The 24943-nt window shown below is 31.0% G+C and overlaps 6 protein-coding genes across 6 annotated transcripts; 3 read left to right on the top strand and 3 right to left on the bottom strand.

The window, feature by feature from the left end:
* Positions 1-46: 46 nt before the first annotated feature.
* On the bottom strand, positions 47-529 carry GO595_007886 (uncharacterized protein; the record flags this gene model as incomplete). Its single annotated transcript, XM_067921398.1, has 1 exon — positions 47-529. One exon carries the CDS (start codon positions 527-529, stop codon positions 47-49), a length of 483 nt encoding a protein of 160 aa, XP_067771720.1.
* Positions 530-866: 337 nt separating this feature from the next.
* Positions 867-3779, top strand: GO595_007885 (ubiquitin-activating emzyme E1; the record flags this gene model as incomplete). The annotated part of the gene is made up of 1 exon (XM_067921397.1): positions 867-3779. One exon carries the CDS (start codon positions 867-869, stop codon positions 3777-3779), a length of 2913 nt encoding a protein of 970 aa, XP_067771719.1.
* A 1423-nt stretch (positions 3780-5202) lies between these two features.
* GO595_007884 (26S protease regulatory subunit 7-like A) lies at positions 5203-6465 on the bottom strand (the record flags this gene model as incomplete). Its single annotated transcript, XM_067921396.1, has 1 exon — positions 5203-6465. One exon carries the CDS (start codon positions 6463-6465, stop codon positions 5203-5205), a length of 1263 nt encoding a protein of 420 aa, XP_067771718.1.
* Positions 6466-6547: 82 nt separating this feature from the next.
* GO595_007883 (ribosomal protein L18ae) lies at positions 6548-7075 on the top strand (the record flags this gene model as incomplete). Its single annotated transcript, XM_067921395.1, has 1 exon — positions 6548-7075. One exon carries the CDS (start codon positions 6548-6550, stop codon positions 7073-7075), a length of 528 nt encoding a protein of 175 aa, XP_067771717.1.
* Positions 7076-11428: 4353 nt separating this feature from the next.
* Positions 11429-13626, top strand: GO595_007882 (uncharacterized protein; the record flags this gene model as incomplete). The annotated part of the gene is made up of 2 exons (XM_067921394.1): positions 11429-12840; positions 13620-13626. The coding sequence occupies 2 exons, from the start codon at positions 11429-11431 to the stop codon at positions 13624-13626; spliced, it is 1419 nt and encodes a 472-aa protein (XP_067771716.1).
* Positions 13627-18658: 5032 nt separating this feature from the next.
* Positions 18659-20341, bottom strand: GO595_007881 (T-complex protein 1 subunit eta; the record flags this gene model as incomplete). The annotated part of the gene is made up of 1 exon (XM_067921393.1): positions 18659-20341. One exon carries the CDS (start codon positions 20339-20341, stop codon positions 18659-18661), a length of 1683 nt encoding a protein of 560 aa, XP_067771715.1.
* Between the last annotated feature and the right edge of the window lie 4602 nt (positions 20342-24943).

The following is a 24943-nucleotide window of genomic DNA, read 5'->3' as shown; positions in this document are numbered from 1 at the left end:
ATAATATTTTTGCATTTTTAAATATTTCGCTTTAGAAAAAAACCCATTACTCTGCTTCGCGCATTCCTGCACTTTCATTTGGTTGAACAAATATAAGGAATAGAATATTAAAAAGAAGAAGGGCAATGTATCCTGCCAGATTCACTATAGCACAATAGATGGCTAACTCTGGAAGATGATTATCCTTTAATTCTTTCAAAACACTTGTTTTACATCCTGTAATATTAAATTCTACATCATCCTCCCAAACCATTCTCTGCTCAGCATAAAGTGGACTTTCTGGTGACACGTAACATTGGTACGTGAATGTAATGGTATTAATAACAGATTGGAATTCGTGCGTTTCAGAAACATTTCCTATGGTATAATTTGCAGCAAATTCGAGATTTTCTGCAGCTGAATAGTTTAGTGCTGAAATAATTGTCATTAAAAATATGAAAAATGTATAAGATCCTTGCCAGCATGTGTTAACCTTTGAAATGCCTGTTAATCCCATTGGAACAATGAATAGAGAGAGAATTACGTTCATTAGTGTTGTAGGTTTGTAAAGCCAGAAAACTAATCCTTCCCATACAGTATTTGGTATATTTAAAATAGCTACAGCTCCACTAATAATAATAAGGACTGCAGAAACCGAGTAAACAGGGATTAAAATTTGTGCCAGAGCTTTTGAAGTCAAAGTAAACCTCTTGAACCCCATTTGAGCTAAAATTACAAAGGTTAATCGGGGTGCCCTGTTTTTGTCATTTGTTTTGAGTAATCAAACAGAAGGAGGAATCGACGAAGAACTTTATAGCCGTCAAATCTATGTGTTGGGACTTGATGCAATGAAAAGGATGGCCAATTCAAATATCTTAATTTCTGGTATGGGAGGACTAGGTGTTGAAATTGCAAAAAATGTAATCCTTGCTGGTGTTAAATCAGTTACAGTTAATGACACAAAAGGAGTCGAAATGATTGACTTAGGATCACAGTTTTACTTAAAGGAATCAGATATTGGAAAAAATCGAGCAGAATGTTCTCTTCCTCAACTAATTGAATTAAACCCATACGTTTCAGTTGCAGCATCTCAAGAAGAAGATATCATGAAAATAGCCAAAAACTTTAATACAATAGTAGTTACAGAACCTCTTTCAGAAAAAAGATTAATCGAGCTTTCTGAATTTTGCCACAGTAACGGTATCTGTTTCATATCGACAGAGGCACGTGGCGTTTTTGGTTATGTTTTCGACGATTTTGGTGATTCATTTATTGTAAATGATCCACGTGGAGAAACTCCATCTCGATTCCTCATTGAATTTGTTACCAACGCCAAAGAAGCAGTTGTTACATGTGCTGAACAAGCACATCATAATTTAACTGATGGAGACTTTGTCAGATTTGAAGAAGTTTCTGGAATGACAGAGCTTAATGGAAACTCATACGAAGTCTCAGTCATTAATTCATACAAATTCTCAATCAAATGTGATACAACAAATTATCATCCATATGAAATTATTGGTAGTGGAGGTTATGGAAATCAAATCATTTCACCACAGACCCTCAAATTCAAGACATTCTCTGATAATCTTAAAGATCCTCAAATTCTTGATCTTGATTATTGTAATTTTGGACGTGATCGACAAGTTCTTCTTGCCTTTAATTCTGTTCATCGTTGGATGGATAGTAATCCAAACAAATTACCAACAGAATCTGATATTGATTCTGTTCTCAAGATATCAAATGAAATTAACACTGAATCAAAAATTGTTGACAAAATCGATGAAGAACTTATTAAGCTTCTTGTTAAAGAATATAAAGCCGAGATTTCACCAATGGCAGCTATATTTGGAGGTATTGTTGGCCAGGAAGTACTCAAATCGATATCTGGCAAGTTCCTTCCTATTCAACAAATTATGACACTCAGTTACATTGAATCTCTTCCTGACAGTGTCAAATGTCAATTGAAAGGCGACCGTTACGATGCCTATCGTATCGTTTTTGGTAATGAGCAGCAAGATAAAATGGAACAACTTCGTTATTTCATGATTGGTGCTGGAGCTATTGGTTGTGAAGTCCTTAAGAATTGGGCACTCATGGGAGTTGGATGTTCTGGACATGGTAAAGTTATTGTTACTGATATGGATCGAATTGAAAAATCGAATCTCGCAAGGCAATTTTTATTCCGCTCCAAAGACATTGGAAAAATGAAGTCAGAAGTTGCATGTGAAGCTGCATCAAAAATGAATACATCACTTAAAGCTGAGGCATTAACCAAATGCCTTGAGCCTGAATCACGTGACTATTTCTCTGATGAGTTCTATGATAATTTGGATGGTGTTTGTAATGCACTTGATAATGTCAAAGCTCGTCTTTATTCGGATTCACTTTGCGTTTACTATAAGAAACCTCTTTTAGAAAGTGGTACACTTGGTCCTAAAGCTAGTTTCCAAGTAGTTGTACCACATCTTACTGAGTCATATCAATCAAGTGCAGATCCTCCAGAAGAAAACATCCCAGCTTGTACCCTCCATAACTTCCCATCAATCATGGACCATTGTTGTCTTTGGGGCCGTGATGTTTTTTCTGGATTGTTTGAAACATCTCCTGAAATTGCCCAAAAATACATTGATAACCCTGATTTCATCGAACAAACACGTAAGCAAGGCAACTTAGCACTTCTTGATTCTCTTAGTTCTGCTTATTCAGTCTTATCAAACATCCCAAAGTCGTTTGAGGACTGTGCTCATTGGGCCCGTTTAAAGTTTGAAGAGTTATTCAATTTCAAAATCAGAGATTTACTTCATTTGTACCCTAAGGACCATCTAACGGCCGCCGGCATTCAATTCTGGAGCGGTTCTAAACGTGCTCCTGACCCATTAGAGTTTGATAGTACCAATCCATATCATTCCGAATTTATTATATCTGCCTCCATTCTTTATGCACATATCTTTGGCATCACTCCAGGGACTAATGAAGACGCCTTAAAATATGCAAATGAGACGATTGTTCCTGAATGGAAACCTACTGACAAAGAAATTCCTAAGAATGAAAACGAAGCAGAAGAGAAGAAAGAAGTTAATGACAATGATCCACGCATCATTGAACTGATCACATTATTACAAAAAATTGACACCAAAGGAATCCAATTACATCCCGAAAAGTTTGAGAAAGATGATGAAACCAATCATCATATGGACTTCATTGCATCAGCCTCCAATTTACGTGCCTTAAACTACAAGATCAAGACTAACACCAAATTAGAGATCAAGCGAATAGCCGGAAAGATCATTCCAGCCATAGCTACGACCACTGCATTAGTGTGCGGCTTCATCTGCATGGAGATGTACAAGGTCCACAACATATCCGCGAAGAAACTGAGCGACTTCAGGTCCGGTTTCATTAACTTAGCCATCTCAATGTTCTCGTTAAGTGAACCGATCTCGTCGCCGATGAAAAAGTTCGGCCAAACGGGTATAGAGTTTTCGCCTCTGTGGGACACGTTGGATATAAGCGGAGATATAACTATCCAAACATTCATTAACAAAGTGAAGGCGGATTGGGGAGTAAGAGTAATGACTATGACAATCGGTAAGTATTTGATATACTCCTCTTTCATGTCAGCAGCGAAAAAGAAGGAAAGAATGAATAAGAAAATCACGGAGGTGTACGAGGAGGTAAACAAGAAGCCGATAATGAGCTCGTGCAGGAAGCTGAGGCTGGACTGCGTGTGCTACAATAACGATATGGACGAGGTGCCGTCGCCGAGCTTCATGATCTTTTTTAGAGATGAGCAATAAAAATTAATGAAGTAATCAGTTTGAAAATGTAAATAGTTGTGATATTATTAATGAAAATGTAAATAGTTGTGATATTATTAATGAAAATGTAAATAGTTGTGATATTATTAATGAAAATGTAAATAGTTGTGATATTATTAATGAAAATGTAAATAGTTGTGATATTATTAATGAAAATGTAAATAGTTGTGAATTTATTACTGAAAATGTAAATAGTTGTGATATTATTAATGAAAATGTAAATAGTTGTGAATTTATTACTGAAAATGTAAATAGTTGTGATATTATTAATGAAAATGTAAATAGTTGTGATATTATTAATGAAAATGTAAATAGTTGTGATATTATTAATGAAAATGTAAATAGTTGTGATATTATTAATGAAAATGTAAATAGTTGTGAATTTATTACTGAAAATGTAAATAGTTGTGATATTATTAATGAAAATGTAAATAGTTGTGATATTATTAATGAAAATGTAAATAGTTGTGAATTTATTACTGAAAATGTAAATAGTTGTGATATTATTAATGAAAATGTAAATAGTTGTGATATTATTAATGAAAATGTAAATAGTTGTGATATTATTAATGAAAATGTAAATAGTTGTGATATTATTAATGAAAATGTAAATAGTTGTGATATTATTAATGAAAATGTAAATAGTTGTGATATTATTAATGAAAATGTAAATAGTTGTGATATTATTAATGAAAATGTAAATAGTTGTGATATTATTAATGAAAATGTAAATAGTTGTGAATTTATTAATGAAAATGTAAATAGTTGTGATATTATTAATGAAAATGTAAATAGTTGTGATATTATTAATGAAAATGTAAATAGTTGTGATATTATTAATGAAAATGTAAATAGTTGTGAATTTATTAATGAAAATGTAAATAGTTGTGATATTATTAATGAAAATGTAAATAGTTGTGATATTATTAATGAAAATGTAAATAGTTGTGATATTATTAATGAAAATGTAAATAGTTGTGATATTATTAATGAAAATGTAAATAGTTGTGATATTATTAATGAAAATGTAAATAGTTGTGATTTCAGTGAATGTAGAAAATTGTTGTTAAGTTAATTATAATAATTAAATTTGTTTATTGTTGCTGTTATAATAATGAATATATAATTAATTTTAAAATTATTATTCTTAGAGTCTACTAATATAATGAGTTATCTATCTGTTGATTTGTTCTAAAGTTTTAATAATTAGCTGTTCCTTGGAAATATATTTCTAATGAATGATAAAATAAGGGAACTCTGCTAAAATAATATTGTAGGATATAACATCATTTATCTTTCCATTCAGCCTGCTTCTATCCAAACTAATGCCATTTGACTTAGCATTAAATCATATTTTGAGCATTTTAAAACTTCGATTTCAACTAAATCAATAAAAAATCATTTAGTTATATTGCATGTAACTTGGCGTCGCTGAGAACTTAGCGTAACCCTTTATAACCTTATTAATACTGCTCAAGAAGTCCTTTTCGGTGATTGCCTTTCTCCTTGCTCTTATTGCTATTATTCCTGCCTCTGTACAAACGCTTCTTATGTCTGCACCGGTCGCATTCGGGCACAGCCTCGCCAGCAAGTCGAAGCGGATGCCTCTTTCGACGTTCATTGACCTCGTGTGTATCTTGAAGATTTGGACGCGTCCCTCCAAGTCGGGCACCGCAAACTCTATCTTCCGGTCCAGCCGTCCCGGGCGGAGCAGCGCCGGGTCGAGCGTGTTCGGCTTGTTCGTCGCCATCAGCACTTTGACGTTGCCGCGCGAGTCGAATCCGTCGAGTTGTGTAATCAGCTCGAGCATTGTGCGCTGCACTTCGTGTTCAGCACTGTCAGAATCGGAGAGCCGTGTGCCGCCAAATGCATCGACCTCGTCGAAAAAGATGATGCAGCTCTTCTTGGAGCGTGCCATTTGGAAGATTTCGCGGACCATTCGGGCGCCTTCGCCAATGTACTTCTGAACAAGCTCGCTTCCAATGACGCGGATGAAGACGGACTCAGTACGGTTGGCAATGGCGCGAGCTAAGAGGGTCTTGCCGGTGCCGGGTGGGCCATATAATAATACGCCTTTTGGTGGATCAATGCCTAAGGTCTCAAATTTCTCAGGATGTAATAGGGGCATCTCAATGATTTCTCGGAGTTTCTCAATTTGTTCGGAACATCCTCCGACATCAGTATATGTAACATCGGGTTTTTCTTCTACTTGCATCATGGTGACAATGGGATCAATACGAGGTTGTAAGGGAAGTTGAATTGCATAACGTCGACGATCAACTCCAACTCGACTTCCTTCGGTGATATCAGAAGGTGCAACATTTTTGCCTAAGCCAACTACAAATTTGGCGACATGGGAGATGGATATGATGTATCTTTGCTTTTCATCATTAGGTGGAAGAGCTTTTTCACATTGAGCAACATTTAATGGTTCTTCAGTTGCAAGCATATTTCGGTCACCATCAAAATCCCACTGATTCATAGGAGCTAATCCAGTATCGCTTTCTCTTACACCTTTAATTAGATCTACTCGTTTTGCAATATCTTGAATATCTTTTTCAGTTTCAGATATTTCGCGTGTGTAAGGTCCTTTAGAGTAAGCACCAAGAATTGCATAGTCATTTTCGTCCATGTTTTGAAGGTTTGAATCTTCTTCGTCTCCCATGTTATGTTGGCACTTTTTAAGTTGGTTTCGATAAAAAGTGACCGTTTTTGAATTGGGAGTGGCGGTTTGGCCGACCTTTTGGATGCTCAAGAATTACGAGGTTATTGCTCGTCCTTTACCAACTGAAGCTGTTCCAAACCCTGCAGCAATCCGTGTTCAAGTTTTCGCTCCTGATGAGGTCATCGCAAAATCCAAATTCTGGGGTGTTGCACGCCGTATTGCTCGTCTTAAGAAATCTCATGGTGAAATCCTTGCTGTCAAACACGTAATTGAACCAGAACCAGAACGCGTTAAAAACTACGGTATTTGGTTAACATATCGTGCAACAAATTCAATCAATAACATTTACAAGGAATTCCGTGATACAACTACAGAAGGTGCCGTCCTCCGTCTTTACCAAGAAATGGCTGGAACACACAATGTACAAGCAAAGAATATTTCCATCATTCGTGTAAGTGAAATTAAAAACGAAGATGTTGTTCACCATAATCTTCGTATGTTCCTGAATGATAATGTAAAGTTCCCAATCCTCAAGAGACCAATTCGTCCAGCTCATTCATCACAAAAGAAGATTCTATCTACCAAACGTCCAACAGTTTGTGGGTTCTAAAATATCCAATATTTAAGTTTTTTTTGTAGAAAAATCTTTTTTTTCCAGATGAACAATACGAATGACTTTTGGTAATGATTTCTTCAAAATCGACATAATTTATTTCAACATGTTTTCAAAATCACAATCCAATGTCTCTGTTTCTGATTGCTAGAATGGGAGTTTAACACACTTTTTTCAGATAATGCTCGGTGACAATTTAACATGCTTTTTAATGTTTGATGTCAATAAATATTATTTTTGGATTTTTATGATGTCTTAAAAACTTAAAATGATTTTAAAATTGGACAAATAACTGATAAATAAGATGTGGTTAGTATGTTTTCTTCAATTTCATTGTGCATATTTGCAAGTAGCTAAATTCTTTCTTACATGAAAATTCTCTAAGAAAATTGATTGTTTTCAAAACTATTTTCTAAATTTATTGATTAATGAAACTTTTCAATATTGCATGTGTAAAAATTTAATATTTTGATGTCTTCACTCAACACTAATTTTTTCACAAGTATTAAATTTGCTAAATTATATCTGAGTTAAATACATTTTACTTATGATTAATAATTTGAATCATGTTTACAATTTTGATTTTGTGTTTTTCATATTCATATATTACCATACATTTATGCTTAGCATTTACATTCTATGTAACTGTTAATCATATTTAAATTCATTTATTAATAAATTGATACAATGCTTACATACGTTTTAGCAACATTTAAATTATATGAGCATAAAATTAAAATTCATTCATTTCTATTTTATTTTGATTTACAAAAACATAGACTATAATCTAATAAGTAATTAAAAATCAACGTTAACAAATTTATAACCTTCATGATAAAATATATCGAATATTAAACTTATTTATCGATCAGAATTTCGTTTACGGAACATGAAAAAAAATTTTGGAATTTATCAAACATACAATCGTAATATTTTATAATTAAATTTTTAAATTTATTTAGAAAAATTATTGTTAAAATGTAACAACTTAAAACTAATAGTATATTTCATGAACTAAATATCAAAAACATAAAGTCTTTTTAATACAATTGAACAAAACGCATTTTATTTAATCATTTCGCATATTTATTGTTTCGTTGGCCTTAAAACACAAATATTTCCTTCTTTCGTCAAAACGTAGAAATTCGATTTATTATAACAAATTGAAAGCGGCGGAGATTCCAACGCTTTTACTGTTTTCGGCAGCAAATACGAATTTATGAAAACGAATGTTAACTCTGTTGATTCCGATGATCCAATCAGCAAGACGCCTCGTGGCTTCATCGCGCATAAAGTTTTTTGGTCGATATGCAAAACGTCAAATGTTTTGATGACTTTCTTGTCTTCCCACACAAGTAAATCATTTGAAACTGTAACGATTTTGTTTTCGCAAGTAAATATATATTTTACGTTTTTCGAAACATTAAATTTTTCGATTTGTTGAAACAAATTGGAATCATAAACACTTGTGTAACCTGATTGATCAGTAATAATCAAATTTTGATCATTATCAGTAATTGAAGATATACGTAAGAAGTGATCAGGAATTATCATAATGCGCTGTGATGTTTCAATATCCCAAATTATCAATAAACCGCTCGAATCGCCAGTTGCTAAATTTGCTTTAAATTGATGAATTGATGTAATTTCACACTTGTGGTAATCAAGTTTTGTGGTTTTATGAAGATCTTGGAGATTAAAAGTAATGATTATTCCTGATGTAAAACCAACATATAATCTTTCACTAGCATAAAAAAATGAAACACCACCAAGGTTTGTATATTTCCCATAATCAACTCGTTGAATTGATGATACTATAGAAAAATGATTTGTATCATAAGATTCAATGTTTCCATTTTCATAACATACACACATAAAGTGAGAAGCGCATGAAATGCATTTTGCATTACAACATGTAAGAACACATTGGCTTTGAATCGGAAATGATGATATTGCAATTAACTCAAGATCATGAATACGAAGAGAAATTTTGTCAAGTTCCTCGTTAGTTCTTTTTTCAAATTCAGAAATAATTTGAAAAAGGGTTTCTGCTTTAGTTTTTAATTCTTCTTTTGCTAAATAATATTCTTTTTGTAAATTCGATAAATCTTGACTGCATTCCTCTTGTAATTGGGATAGCTGGTGAAATGATTCTTTGAGCATAATTATGCTTTCCTTTTGGTAAAGCGTTTTGCTTCCCAGCATTACCCGGGGCACCCCAAAATATCCCTCATATTCTAAGTCAGACGAAAGTCAGAACTTATAAACAGCAAAACATTAACGATAAGAAAATGGTAAAATAATAAAAAATATTCTTTATAAATTGGAATGCATTTTTATGCATAAGTAAAACAAAATTTATTAAAAAGTCTGTTTAGAACTTAAAAAAAGTCAATTAACGTCATACACAAAAGGTCTTATGTCCATGGGAGAAAATTAACAAATAAAGAAGTTCCTACTATTGCATAAGTCAAGCAAAATATAATCGCGAACTTACTTTTAGATTCAGCTAATGCCCACCATGCAGCTGGAGAAGCAGCCATCACCAATCTTGTTGTTACTTGCACATGTGCGAACAAAAGGGAAAACACTAACAAGAACAAGAAATGCATAAAATAAGGGAATACACCAACATTTTTTGTATTTTTAGCTTTCCATAAAAATGAAAAAGAAAAATAACAAATTGGAAATGCTAATGCAATATTTGGGATTTGATGAATTCTCCAATACTTAAGAAATCCAACGCCCCAATATTTACTTTGCACATATTGATAATGTCCTTTACCACACCATTCTGCAATAGGACAAAATTCCTTTTGACTATAAACATTAAAAAGTATCGAAGGAAGAAAAAGTAAACACCCAAAAACAAACAGAATTAAAGATTTAAACGAAAGTTTTAAACGAAATGTTAAAAGAGATAGGATAAATGATGTATAAATATTATAATTTGCTGATATATTAAAGGTAATCATTGTCGTAAGGATTTCATAAAAGAGAAATCCGGCCGAAATGAATCCATTAGATCGAACACTTGAAGCTAAGAAAAAGGAAAGGAATGAAATAAAATAACGTTTCTTGGTTAACATTAGCATTCCAAAGAATGAAAGAAAAGAAAATAATGATTCTGTATATGGTGCAAATGTGAAGATTGATATTGGAGAAATACACCAAAATATCGATGTTCTATATGCAAATTGTTGTGAATATCCTACAGATATAGTTAACTCATAAAGTACAAGGCAATTAAGAACATAAAAAATTGAAGGAATAATTTGGGAAATCACCTCGATTGATAAAAATCCAAATGTAATTTTATGAATAAACCTAATTAGAAGCGGTAGGCCAGGGAAAAATGCAAGTTCGTTTTCAAAGGTATATCCATTTTTTGCAATATCAACAAAATAAATAGAATCCCATTTAATAAAAGTTGAATTGGAATTTGATAAATCATAATCCTGTGTAATATTGTGCATAAAGAGCCCGAGTAATAATATGAATAATCGATTTAATAGAGCATATATTAACAAACTTTTTTTGTTTCTCATTATAAATAAACGGCTTTCATAAAATTACAAAGGAAGAAAGAAGCTCTTCGTTAGTAATACACATGAAATTTAATGTCATTTCGTCAACGAAAACTATATGAATTTATAAAATACAAATTTACAGGGTCAAAACTATATCTAAAAAATAATTTAAACATTTCAAATTTAAAAATAATTGACAAAGAATTATTTAGAAACTATTAATTTTTTGATAGGCGTATCAATAGTTAAAACAATTGGTTTAAATTATTCAACAAATTTTTACTTCATGTTAACATGAAGCGGAAATTTGTATGACTTCACCCTGTTCACTTTTTCTAGCATATAAAATTAATTGACTGATTTAAATAGTTTATATATTGTAACCAATTTCACAAATTTGGTAATATAATGAAAATTTTGGGGAATAAATGCAAATATCACAAAATTAATACACAAATAAAGCCATACAATTTAAAATTAGGAAATACTTTCGGAAAGTAATTTCTATATAGAGATATAGACAAAAGTTATTCTTCTAAGCGACACTTTTGGAAAAATTGCCTTCAAAACAAATTGAAAAAAATTGACCTTTTCAGGCGTATCAAAATTTACTCACTCTCATTTTTGACAATAACCGAAATCTTATATTTATTTTTTTATTTTGGTAACGATTAAAAACCATTGAAAATCCGGGAAGCAACTGTCAAAAATTTGACCCAGCTGATATGAAAATGTATTCCATAGTTTACAGGACAACTGTTGCGTAAGCTATTACGGTTACCCATTGAAATTTGTTGGGGCTTTGGAGGTTTTTTTACAAATGAACCAAGGAGAAATCTTTTGGGATTTCAAGCCAGAAACATTTATTTCACACAGATATTCCCCCTTATGCGCTCTTTATGTTGAAGATAAACTAAATGAAATCATCAAAGATTCAAAAGTTACATTCAATGATATCTTTTTAGCACTTGGTCTTAAAGCTAAACCTCCAGTTAGAATTTTGGATGTAGAAACTATGGACTTGGCTCGCTATATTAATATGGAGAAAGAAGTTTTAGATGAAACAATAGCATATTCACAAAGCTTTGTTACACCTGAATTCGAAGAAAGTGGTAAGATAATACCACAAAAATCTCCAGTCCAAAAGTGGCTTCCAGAAACCTTAAAATATCCATCATCAGATGCTGCTAATCCTCCATGGTATACTTCAATGACACGGAAATTATTTTCATCACAATTCTATTTAAACATGGATTTCTGTGATTTCCCACAATGTATTGCCTATGTTTCAGATGGCGGATCTTCATCAAAATCAGCTGATGATGTTCGTAAATTAATAAAATTCCCTGAATGGATGGTAGAATTTAAGAGCACCATTCCTATTCTTCACATTGTTATTCAAGATAAATCTTCAGAAAATTCCAAACCTCCCAAAGGCAGTTTTGATGAATTATTCTGTGTCACAATTGAATTCAACAAATCCACGCCAACAACACCTACACATAACACACTTACCAATTTCTTTTCACATCATCCTAATTTTGATGATCCTGATTTTTGCAAAAATCTTAATGATAGTGACTTGGTTAAACTTAACGACTCACTTCCAATCATTCGTTCACTTCAAAAGATGCACATTGATCCGTTTCTTCAACAATGCGAAAGCACCATCACAAATTCTAAGCAGCTGAAAAACCGTTTAAAGGGGTGGATTCAAAAAGGCAAAAAGCCCGACAAGACGACCGTTTACATGGGTATCCCCATGCGGAAGATCACCCGTTTACAGCTTGCATCTTTATATATGATCACAGGTCGTTATAAAGAAGCTCGTTCGATGTATAAAGAATTTTACATGTCATTAAAGAATGGGATCTTTCCTGACCTTCGATTATTTGGTGAATTCATGGCAGCTTTATCAGCATCAGCACAACCGAACATGCAAAAGAAGTTCCATGACGGAATTAACTCCGTCTTTAATGACATGAACATCACCACACAAAACATACGCTTTGTCACCATGATACCATTATTAATTGCTGAGATATATCAAGTCACACATAATCGTTCAGAAGCTATTAAATTATTAATCAAAGCCACAGATAACATTATGGTATTCTCAAGTTTTAATCCACAAATTCGCACAGCATTAATTGCATTAATCTATGAACGAATATCAGGTTTAGAGAAGTCGAAAAAGAAGAGCTTATTTTATACTGCTAAAGCATGTTTAAAGTATAAAGAAGCGAATTTATTAAATCATTCATTACGATGTTCATTATGGGTACTTAAAGAATTACCACCGAACAATTGGCATTTTCTATATCAATTTACAATGTATCATAAGTTAAACACATTAAATCAATTAAATGAATATCCACGTGTTATCAAAGGATGTAAAGAAATGTTATCATTAGAAAATGATTTAATGCCATCATTACATAATAATATTATAACTGAGTTTTTATCCGTCTTTAAAAATCAATCATATGAACCGAATGAAGAAGAGAAACGAATTAAATCATTATTAACAGTTGGTAAGTTACGATTATGTTCATATAATAATCCAGAATATTGGGGTTATGATTCTAAGTCATTTAAGAAGTTAATGCATTTTTATAATTATTATTTAAGTTTACATTCGAAATCAGATATATCATTTAAGACTATGTGGTCAAGTAACAGTGATTCGAAAGAAGAAATGAACACAAGTAAAATAGTTCGAGTAGGAGATGAAGTACGAATAACAGTACCACTATATAATCATTTTAAGTTTGATATATTACTTAAGAAAGTTATTTTATTTGCTAATTATGAAGGGAAAGATAATAATCAAAAACATTTTAGTATTAATGAAATTAATGATAAAAATATTCCTGGTAATAATAAGAATAATAAGCCAACAATTATCGAATTTAAATTTGTTCCTTTATCTGAAGGTATATTTACTATTAATAAATTCATAAAGAATTATTGGGGCTTAGTCGAAACAGAAGTAGAATGTAAACCTTTAGTGTTTAAAGCAGTACGAAATTATCCCAAATTAAATATGGAATTAATTGGATTTAAGAATTCGATATATGAATATCAATGTATTCAATTCCAAATTAAAATTACAAACGTTGGTAATACTACAATTGATTCTGGTAATACATTTTTAGTTTATGATAGATCAAATTGGTTACAAACTGAAGATAAAAAAGAAAATATTTTACCATCTAAAAATAAAGCAAGTTCTTCATCACATAATAATAACTTCGATATTATTAAAATAGATCATTCATTAAAGCCTAACGAATCAACAACATTAAAAATGTTACTTAGAGCTGATAAAAGTGGTAAATTCCATTTCCATTTCGTTGTTGTAGTTGATGATTGCCGAATATTTTATATGGTGAAGACTTTAAAGGTTATGCAATCGATAAAAACGGATTTGTTATTCTTCCCAAAGCCCAATGACACATTAAATACATTGTTGTTATGTTCAATAACTTCAATGATTAATAATGTGAACTTAATCGGATTCGTAAATTCAAATGGTAAAATGTTGAAAAGTATTATGGATCAAAAGAATGTTATCCAAAAGAATCAAACATTTTCATTCATATCTTTCTCTGGAGTAGAAACTAATAATGAAATCGAAGCTTGGAAAAAACATTTCTTGGGAGAAAATCAGGTTTCTTTGTTGTTTAACTTCGGCGGTGATGAAATAGCAATGAAAAGCTTCCAAATGATTCCAAAATCTGAAAGTTTGAACTTGATTTTGGAAATTAACAATAAATTTAACGTTAAATTGGGCTCAAAATTGAATTGCAAAGTGACGCTGAAACAACCGCCAAAAACCGACTTCAAAATTTACTTACAACCGGCGCCGTTAATCCTCGATGAACAAATAGCTTCTAAATCTAGCGAAACGAAATTCGCGGGGTGCCAATGGGTAGGAATGAGAAAGGCTTTGTTGTCAAAGGAAAATAATTGGACCGCAATATTTAACTTCATTCCTTTCGCTTACGGAATTTATAAGATTCCTTCATTTATCGTAGCGTTCGACGATGGACCAAGCCAACACCCAATTAATTTGACAACTACATTCCATGTGCTTCCAATCGAGAATTAACATTGCGAACTTTTTAATTAAAAAATGAAAATTTCGTGATTTTGTGAAAAGTGCCAAATATTGTGAGTGACGATGCCAGCGGATTGAGTCGCACTTGAGTGCCTTATGTGCAATTTAAAGAAGAGACTGAAGGCTTTCTGCCGAACATTTAATTTTTTTTGGCTCATTATTGTGATAAGCATCGTAGCAGTTTTTTGAATGTCAAGACGATCAATTTCAGCAAAAACTGTCGTTATAAAAATACGATAAATATTCAATCTGTTCCAAGAACTTCAAATCTTGATAGGACTGTAACGTTTGAATGATCATTGTGCAACTTTTTGAAATGAATATTTTTTGTGATAAAACGGATATTTTGCCATCGTTTGAAAAAGAAGTATCGTCATTTATGAATAAATTTTTTTCTGGATGAATGGTTTCTTGTGCAATCCAAAATAAATTTATGAGGGTCTTTATTCTCTTCGAATTACCAAAATCATTATTTGATTACGAAATCATCTTGGTTATGTTTTCATCTCATCAGAAACAACGGAAAAAGATTTGTGCGATTTTAATGGTTTTACACAATATTTCAATACTTAACCTTTTTCTATGATAATAGAAAATGCTATTGTTTTTGCCTTGTTTTTCCTATTCACTAATTGAAGTTCTTATAAACAAAAATATTCATGTGACCGGTGGAAACTTACGTGAAATATATTATAATGCGTTAGATATTGACAACTCAACAGATTTCTCACAATTTGAAATTCTTAGTGGGGAAATTACATATGATTTTAACGTCTATGACATGCTTCATCAAATTCGTTCTTTTTCAGTTTATGATAATGTTTCTGTTGAAAGCAATGTCCTCAAAATGATTTTCGTAAGCTTGCTCAATGTGATCAACATTTCTATAGAAACTAAGATCGAAATTGACGATGACCCATCTTTTCTTATGGGATTCGAATATTGCACACAATTGAAATATATTTATTTTGCTAATATCTCTCGATTCGAAGAAAATTTATTTAAGAATTGCTACAAGCTAATTTCTGTTGAAGCGCCTGCTTTGAATTATATTGGGAAACATGCATTCCAAATGTGCATAGATCTTGAAACAATCATAGCTCCAAATGTTATAAACATATCAGATTATGCGTTTTACCATTGCACAATGTTAAAGAACGTTGATTTCCCAAACCTTATAAATTGTGGGGATAGTGTCTTTGAATATTGTTCAATCATATCTATAAATTTTCCGTTTCTAGAAAATGTTTCCTCACGTATGTTTTTATCATGTGAAGACATGACAATTGCTAATTTATCAAGTGCCGTATACATAGGCGCATATGCCTTTTTTCAATGTTTTTTTCTTCGCGAAGTGAACATTCCAAAAGTCGAACGAATTTCAGAAGGTGCGTTCAATAACAATTATCGCATTGAGAAACTTAATTTACCTTCTCTTGTATCAGCTGACGGTAATTTTATTGTTGAATGCTATCAGCTAAAAACAATATCAATGCCGAAGTTGGAACGTATCCCAGATAACATGTTTGCTAATTTGACTTTTCTACCTGAACTATATATGCCTAATGTTACATCAATCGGAAAACACGCTTTTGAAAATGTTGATTTCGGTAACAATAGTAACGTTTTTACTAATCTTAAGATCACAGAAATTGATGATTATGCATTTTGTAATCTTAAGTTGTTAGGTATTCTATTGTTTAATTATTGTGAATACGTAGGAAATTATGCATTTTATGCTTTAGATTCATCAGATCTTCGATTACCAAATGTTAAATCGTGTGGTCATTATGCATTTGGTGAGACTTATGTTTCTAATTTTTATTTTCCTTTGCTTGAGACATGTGGTGATTATGCATTTTCAAATAATATATATTTAGAAAATATCACATTTCCACAACTTAAAAATATCGGAAATAATCCATTTGAAGGTTGTAAATGTTTAACAGTAATTAATTTACCAAGCTTAACGAATGCAAGCGATTATTTCATATCTCAAGTTGATATGAATACATTTGAATTTTTAAATTTAAAATACATCGGATCAAATGCGTTTACGAATGCATGTGATATTGTCGAAGTGATAAATTTGCCGAATGCATTAATTATTGGCGATTATTTTCTTAATAATTGTTATAAAGTTACAAATATTTCATTACCAAAACTTGAACGAATTGGTTCATATGCATTTTATAATTGCAGTAATTTAATTAATGTTTCATTACCGAAACTTAAGAGTTTCACAACAGAGTTATTTTGTTGTTGTAATTTAATTCGAATTCTTTATTTACCCGAACTTAATCTTATTGGTAATCATTTTTTATGTGATTGTTATAATATTACAAATGTAAGTATACCAAATGTTGAAACCATTAACAACACAGCATTTGTTAATTGTAGTTCATTAACAGAACTTTCATTAAATTCAGTTACAAAAGTTATATACGGTCCAATTGCGATTCAATGTCAATCATTAAAAATCATACAAATGAATTCACTTACACATTCTCCTTCATCATTATTTTATAATATTGAAAGTCTTGAAAATGTTTCACTTAAAGAAATAAATGAAATAAAAAATTACACATTTTATAATTGTCGAAATTTACGCGAACTTTATATACCTAAAGTAACAGTCATTGGTTCAACTGTATCAGGTTATGAATTTTCTAATTGTTCATCACTTGAAACACTTAATTTACCAACACTTACAAATATTTTTGGGACAAATACATTCCAATATTGCACATCATTAAAATCAGTCAACTTCTCGAAATTAAAAGAAATCAGTGAATATTCATTTTTAGGATGTAAAAATCTGATTAGCGTTTCAATTCTAAATGTTCAAACACTTCCTTCGTATTGTTTCAAAGATTGCGTTTCATTGGAAACTCTTTTACTTAATGGAGTTACCGAATTTAAAGGAGACGGACATTTCTCAGGATGTATCAATTTGAAAGAATTAAACATATCGAAATTAGACAAAGTCAATAAAAGCTCAACAAAAATCTTTGAAAATTGTGGAAAATTGGACATTATCGCTTTGCCAGATAGACAACCAGAAACATTTAATGATGATGTATTTGATACTGCGCCCAAAGAGAGCATAAGCATTTGTCTGCCTAAAGAGGATTCGTACGACAATTATAAGGATGAAGACTGTTCCGGATCGAACTGCGACATGTGGAAAGGAGTCAATATCGAAACTGACGATCAATTAGAAGATAAATGTAAAAAATATTCGAAATTCGTCAATAGCGGTATGCCGACAAGTGTTATAATAGCGCTTTCGTGTTTTGGAGGAGTGATTTTGATTTCAGGATTTGTATTACTGTTCTATCTGTATAGAAAGAACAAAGCTGAAAGAGAAACACTTGAAAACATGCCGCACTTAAGCATATCAATAGTTGACACTGTTATTTAGTTAGATGTAAAAAAATTACAATTCCGACTTTGTTTAGATGTAACTTATATTATGATAATTACCAAAATATTAATTTCGAATTTTGTGTTTTGCATGACTGATGGATTCATAGCATAAAACACAGTGATTTGAGTTAAATATAAATTATATTTCATTTTAGGTTGGATAAATTTATGTAAGACAACCTCGGGTAATAAACAGTCTTTTAAAAAAAATATATATTTTTCTTTCTTGTGTTTGGGAATATTTATAGAGACATAATTTACTAAATCCCATTTGACAAATAATCAAAACAAATAATAATAATAATTCAATGCTAAAAATAGAAGAATTTGAAAAATAACAATGTGTTCATCACAAACCTAACTTACACCAAGAATCCCCTAAGTAAATATACTTAAATTTGTTTTTAATAATTAAATGAGGATGCAAAATCATTCACAAACCAAAGCGGAAGATGAACAACATCGAAAAGCGTCAAATAGTAACCATTCATTTTCATTTTAGTGCATTCCGGGTATTCCTCCCATCTGAGGCATTGGCATTCCTCCTCTTCCACGTTGTATATTCTGTTGTTGACCGGGCATTCCGGTGTCGAAAGTTGTCTCATGTTCCGGAATAGACACTGTCTCGTCGACGGAGAGGATTGTGCACGCCGCCTCTGTCGCCGCCTTCAACGCGTTCATCTTCACCACCAGCGGCTCCCAAATGAACTCCTTCACTGCGTCCACGACGTCTCCTTTCTCTATGTCCACTCCCATCCAGACAGCGCCTTCGTTATCTTTCGCGTGTGCGAATCTCAGTTTGTTCAATATTTCGAACGAATCGAATCCCGCGTTATTCGCTAATGCTCTTGGAATACTTTCGAGCGCATTCGCGTATGCTTGGATGATTAATTGGCTCTTTCCGTCCATTTTCATCGCCTTCTCATTTAACGTTTTGGCTAATGTCATCTCGACAGCGCCCGCGCCGCCGACGATTCTTCCGGCCTTCTTCGCCCTGCGCACGATCATTATCGCGTCGTGTATACTACGTTCGGCCTCTTCTAGGAATTGCTTCGCGCCGCCACGTAATACAATTGTCGCCGATTTGCCTTTGCAGCCAGTGAATACATTGAACCGCTTCTTTCCGACTTGACGCTCTTCGAACGTTTCGCACGTGCCAAGCGACTCTTGGTGGATGTCTGTCGTTGTCGATAATATGATGCCGCCGGTGGCTTTCGCTGTGCGGTTCATATCTTCTTCGGGTACGCGACCGGCGCAGAAGATGTCGTGGTCAGCAAAGAACTGCGTTGCGATGTCGCCGATTGGCTTTCGACTTAAGACAACATTAGCGCCGCAGTTGAGACAGTTGTTAAGCTTGTCTTGAATGATCTTCCATTCGGCATCGACGATTTCTTGATACTTCTTCGGGTCGTCGACACGAACTTCGGAATCTGACGATGCACCTTGTAACTCTAATTCAACATTTAGGAGTAATATCTTGGGGTTGGTAAAGTGCTTGGGCTGTTGGTCAAAGCCAGCATAGAAAAATGTGCGCTTGAATGCAACGCCGGGAACAAAGAATGAATCTTCAATGCCACCACCTTTGACCATCTTAACACCTAAATCTTCAATGCGTAGGTTGGAGTCAAGGCTTTCGACAGCATCAACAATCATTTTGGCAAAGAATTCGCGCTTGTCACTGACTAATTTGGAACGTAATGTTGTCGCTGCACAGCTTTCGAGAATTGATCGCTCACTACCATTGATCGTGACTGCAATTTTGTCGAGAGTTTGAACAACTGTGTTAAGGGCATTACGATAGCAACGACATATGAATTGTGGATGAACACCATCTTCTAAATATGGTCGAGCTGCATCAAGAAGAGCACAGCTAAGAACAACAACAGAGGTGGTGCCATCACCAATTTCTTCATCTTGGGATTTAGCAACTTCAACTAGAAGTTGTGCTGCTGGATGAACTATATCAAGTTCACGCATAACAGTAGCGCCATCATTGGTTACAATGGCACGTTTATCACCATTATGGATTAACTTGTCCATACCACGTGGACCTAATGTTGTTGATAGAATTTCGCCAATAGCATGGCATGCATTGATGTTGGAAATAATTTGTCCTAATCCTTGCGATTGATCTGTTCCTTCTCTGAGAAGAATAATTGGAGGACGAATGAATTGGGTCATTGAAAGTGGCCAAACAGACATAAACGGTCGTTGAATAAACGTATTTTGCGGTTTGACAGTACAAAAAGTTATGCTTTTTATCGTTTTTTATTTTTTCTTCTATCCTGTGATTTACAAGAAATCTAAAGATATAATAAAATTATAAATACCTTAAACAAGTAAAATTTAAAAAAATATTGATGAATTCCCAAAAAAGGAATTGAAATTAACGCTAAAGATATTTATCACTTTTATTTAGAATTTATTTTAATATTTTGATATTTAAAAATAGTACCTGAAAATTATTTAAATTATATGAAGCACCACTTACATTAACATGAATGAAAGGTAATAATGAAATTGTTAAATTACTACTTGAACAAAAAGGAATTGATATCAATACTAAAGATATTTAATAATTTTATTTAATATTTATTTTGATAATTTTTGTTTTTAAAATAATATTTGGAAATTATTTAAAATGTTTAAAACAGCGCTTGAACATGCAACTATGTTTTGTCGGACAGAGATTGCTAAATTGTTTTTTAAACAAAAAGGAATTGCGAATAATGTCAAAAACATTTGTAACATAATGCAAATCCATCCATGAATAAACAAGTGTATTAAACTATACTTTGTTACTCCTTTTATTGTATATTATTTAGGAAATTGAACTTTTATATTATTTAATTTTTTATTTAAAAAAAAATATTTTTTAATAAATTTACAAACAAATCATAGTTTAATAAACCTCAGCTCATCCAAAATCACTTATAACCGAAGACGTCAGCATAATATGTTCATCAATTTCCGCTCTGAGTCTTCGATTCTTTATATTTTTCCGATGTAACAATGTCAAAATCACAACAATAATTACAATCAATGAAACACCACCAATTGATATGCCAATAATCAAACCTTTTTGGTTCGACTTTGTATCTTTTGTGAAAGTGCAGACATTAAAATAATCATCAGGTTCCATTGCAAGAATCTGATTCCATTCTTTTGTATTATTAACGTTATAATTTGGGTAATTCTTAGTATATGGTAAGCATAACGTGATATCATAAACATAATGTCCTTTTATGTTAACTTTACTTCGATTTGTATTCTCGAAAATTTGTGAATTAAAATTTGGAGGTTGATCAGGAAATGATAAAATTGAAAGTGATGAACAACCTTCAAAAATGTTCTTAGATTCACTTGATACTGTATTTAATAAAGGCACATGAATAACCGAAAGAGAAGAACATCCTTTGAAAAAACCGTCTCCTTCGATATTAAGTAAACTATCGAAAATCACCTTTTTGAGTAATTTACAATTTTCGAATGCGTTACTTTTTATCGTTTGTAAACGTTTCAATTCGATTTCTTCGATGGAAAAACAATTTAAAAATGCATATTCATCAATACTTAAAACATTTTCAAACGAAACATTCTTTAAGTTATAACAATTTGCGAAACAATATAAATTAATTGATTTAACTTTTGGTAAAACTACATCAAAAAGATTTGTACAGTTTCTAAATACTTCTTCTTCAATTTTTAATAAGTTTGGAAATGAAATATTAACAATCGAAACGCAATCCTTAAATGAAACACTCGAAATAGTTTCAATATTTGGGAAATAAACATTTTGTAAATTTATACAGTTTTCAAATGACGCAAAACCAATCGATTTAATGTTGAGAAGTGAAATATTAACTAATGAAACGCAATCTTTAAATGAATAATAATTTATAGTTTGAAGTTTCGTTAAATTTATATTTTCCAAATTTTTACAATTTTCAAATGCAGAGTCATCAATTATTAATGCATTATCAAAAAATATATTAACTAAAGAAACGCAATTCTTAAATGAATTACAATAAACATTTTCTAAATTTGGTAAATTTATATTTGTTAAATTTGTACAATTCTCAAATGTTGATTTACTTATAGTTATAACATTTGGGAAATCAATGAATTTAATTAATTCACAATTAGAAAAAGCATTTTCACCAATTCTTTGTAAGTTTGGTATATCGAAATTTTGTAATTTTTTACAATTATTAAAAGAATTTTGTTTTATTTCTGTTAAATTTAACATTGTAATTGATATAATGTTTTCACATGATTGAAATACACCGTCTTCAATAATTGTTATATTATTATTATTAATATTTTTTATTTGTTTACAATATGAAAAACAATTCGATCCAATTGATTTCAATTTAGGAAAGTTAATTTCTGTAACAGATGAATTCATAAAACATTCATTTCCAAGAATTTCGATATTTGGAATATATAAATTTGTAATTTTATTTTGGTTTTGGAAACATTTATCACCAATTTCCTTTAAGTTTTGTGCAACAAATATATCTAAAGTTGTATTTTTAAAAACATCTTTACCAATATATTCCAATTTCATAGAATAAAACGAATTTAAATTTATGCAATTTTGAAATGCATAATCATCACAATATTTTAACACAGGAAAAATATTTCCTTGAACATAACTATAAGAAAAAGAAGAAATTCCAACATATTCTAAAAAAGGAAAAACTACAGAAGAAATATCAGAATTATAAAAACATTTATCGCCAACTTTAACAACAAAAAATTGTAAAACATTTCCAACTGTTGACATAAAACTTGTATTTTCAAAACAAGAATTACCGAATTCTTTACAAATTGGAATATTAATAGTTTTGATCAGTTGATTTGAAAATAAATAATCAGAAGCGTTTTCAAGATTATAAAGATTAAAGTTTCTAATTGAATTTTGACCTTGAAATAAAGAATTTTCACATTTCTTTAAATTCGGTGCGGTAAATGTTGTTAAAAAATTACATAAATTAAATAAATATTGTCCAGCTTCAATTAAATTAGGAAATACACATTCTTCTAAAAATATACATCTTTCGAAAACTTCGTCGCCGATTTTTTCAACACTTAAAAAGTTAACTGTAGTAAGTGATATACAATTAGAAAATGCGAAATCATCAATGATTTTAACATATGGAAAATCAACGGATTTCAAATTAGTACAAAATGAAAACGAAGATATATTTATATATTGAAGATTAGGTAAATCAAATGTTTCTAAATTAAGACAATCATAAAAACATCTTTTCGAACAATTCTCTAAATTTGGAATTGAAACATGTTTTAAATTTTTACAATCTAAAAAACATTCTTTACCAATAGTAATAACTTCAGGTAATAAAATATCTTCTAAACTTTTACATGCTTCAAATACATTATTTCCGATAGTTTTCACGTTTTCATCAATAGTAATTTGATATAAATTTGAACATTTTGTGAAAACACCATTTTTAATATTAATAATTGAGCTTGGAATAATAATTTCTTTTAATGATTCACAATTATAAAATAAAAAGTTATTAATTTCTTGAATGTTTTCACTTAATGAAATTGTTTCTAAACTTGTGCAACCAAAAAATGTATAATCACCAATTGATGTTACTGAATTTGGAATTATTATATTTATTAATGATAAACAATCACAAAAAACAGATGAGCAAATTGTTTTAACTGAATTTGGAATTGTTATTTCAAATAATGAAGAACATTCATTAAATAAGAAATCATTAAATATTGTAATTGTATTTGAAATTGTTATATTATTTAATGAACTACATCCAACAAATACACTTTCTCCAATTGATGTAACTGTATTTGGAATTATAATATTATTTAATGATATACATAACTCGAATGCGCCATTATTAATTGTTGTTAATGAACTTGGTAAATTAATATATTTTAAATTTGAACAACTTGAAAATAAAAAACTTTCAAATGTTTTAACATTTTCACTCATTTGTACTATCTCTAAACTAGAACATGAAGCAAATGCATATTGAGAAATCGAAGTTACTGAATTTGGAATTGTGAAATTCCTTAAAAATGAACATGAATAAAACGAATAATTTCCAATTGTTTTAATATTATCACCAATAATAACTGTTTGTAAAACATTACAACAATAAAATGCATTAGATCCAATTGAAGTAACTAAGTTTGGTATTATGATTTTAGACAATGAATAACAATTACAAAATAATGAATTACTAATTGATGTAATTGAGCTTGAAATTGTAATATTTTGTAATGAAAAACATTCAAAAAATACATTTTCTTCAATTAACGTTACTGAATTAGGAATATTAACATTAACTAAACCACTTTTTTGAAATGCACTACTTTTAATTGTTGTAATTGAAGTTGGAATAATAATATTAAATAATTATAAACATGATTCCAATAAATTGTCATTAATTGTTTTTATGTTTTCGCTTAATTTTATTGCTTCTAATTTATAACAAAATGAAAATGCACTTGAACAAATTAATGTTACAGAGTTTGGAATTATTAAATTTTTTAATATAGTGCAATAATAAAATGAATAATTTCCAATTGTTTTAATGCTTTCAGGGATTGTGATACTTTCCAACGTATAACAACATGCAAAAACAGAATTATTAATTAAATTAATGCTATTCGGTATGATAAAAGTTTTTAATGAACTACATATGTAAAATGTGTTTTCCCATATGGAAGTAATCGAATTTGGAATTATAATTTTTGTTAAAGAACTACAAGCTTCAAACGCAGAGT

Source organism: Histomonas meleagridis, assembly GCF_020186115.1.
Source record: "Histomonas meleagridis strain 2922-C6/04-10x chromosome Unknown contig_6, whole genome shotgun sequence".
Taxonomy (NCBI): domain Eukaryota; phylum Parabasalia; order Tritrichomonadida; family Dientamoebidae; genus Histomonas; species Histomonas meleagridis.
This window is presented reverse-complemented; position numbering and strand designations above follow the sequence as displayed.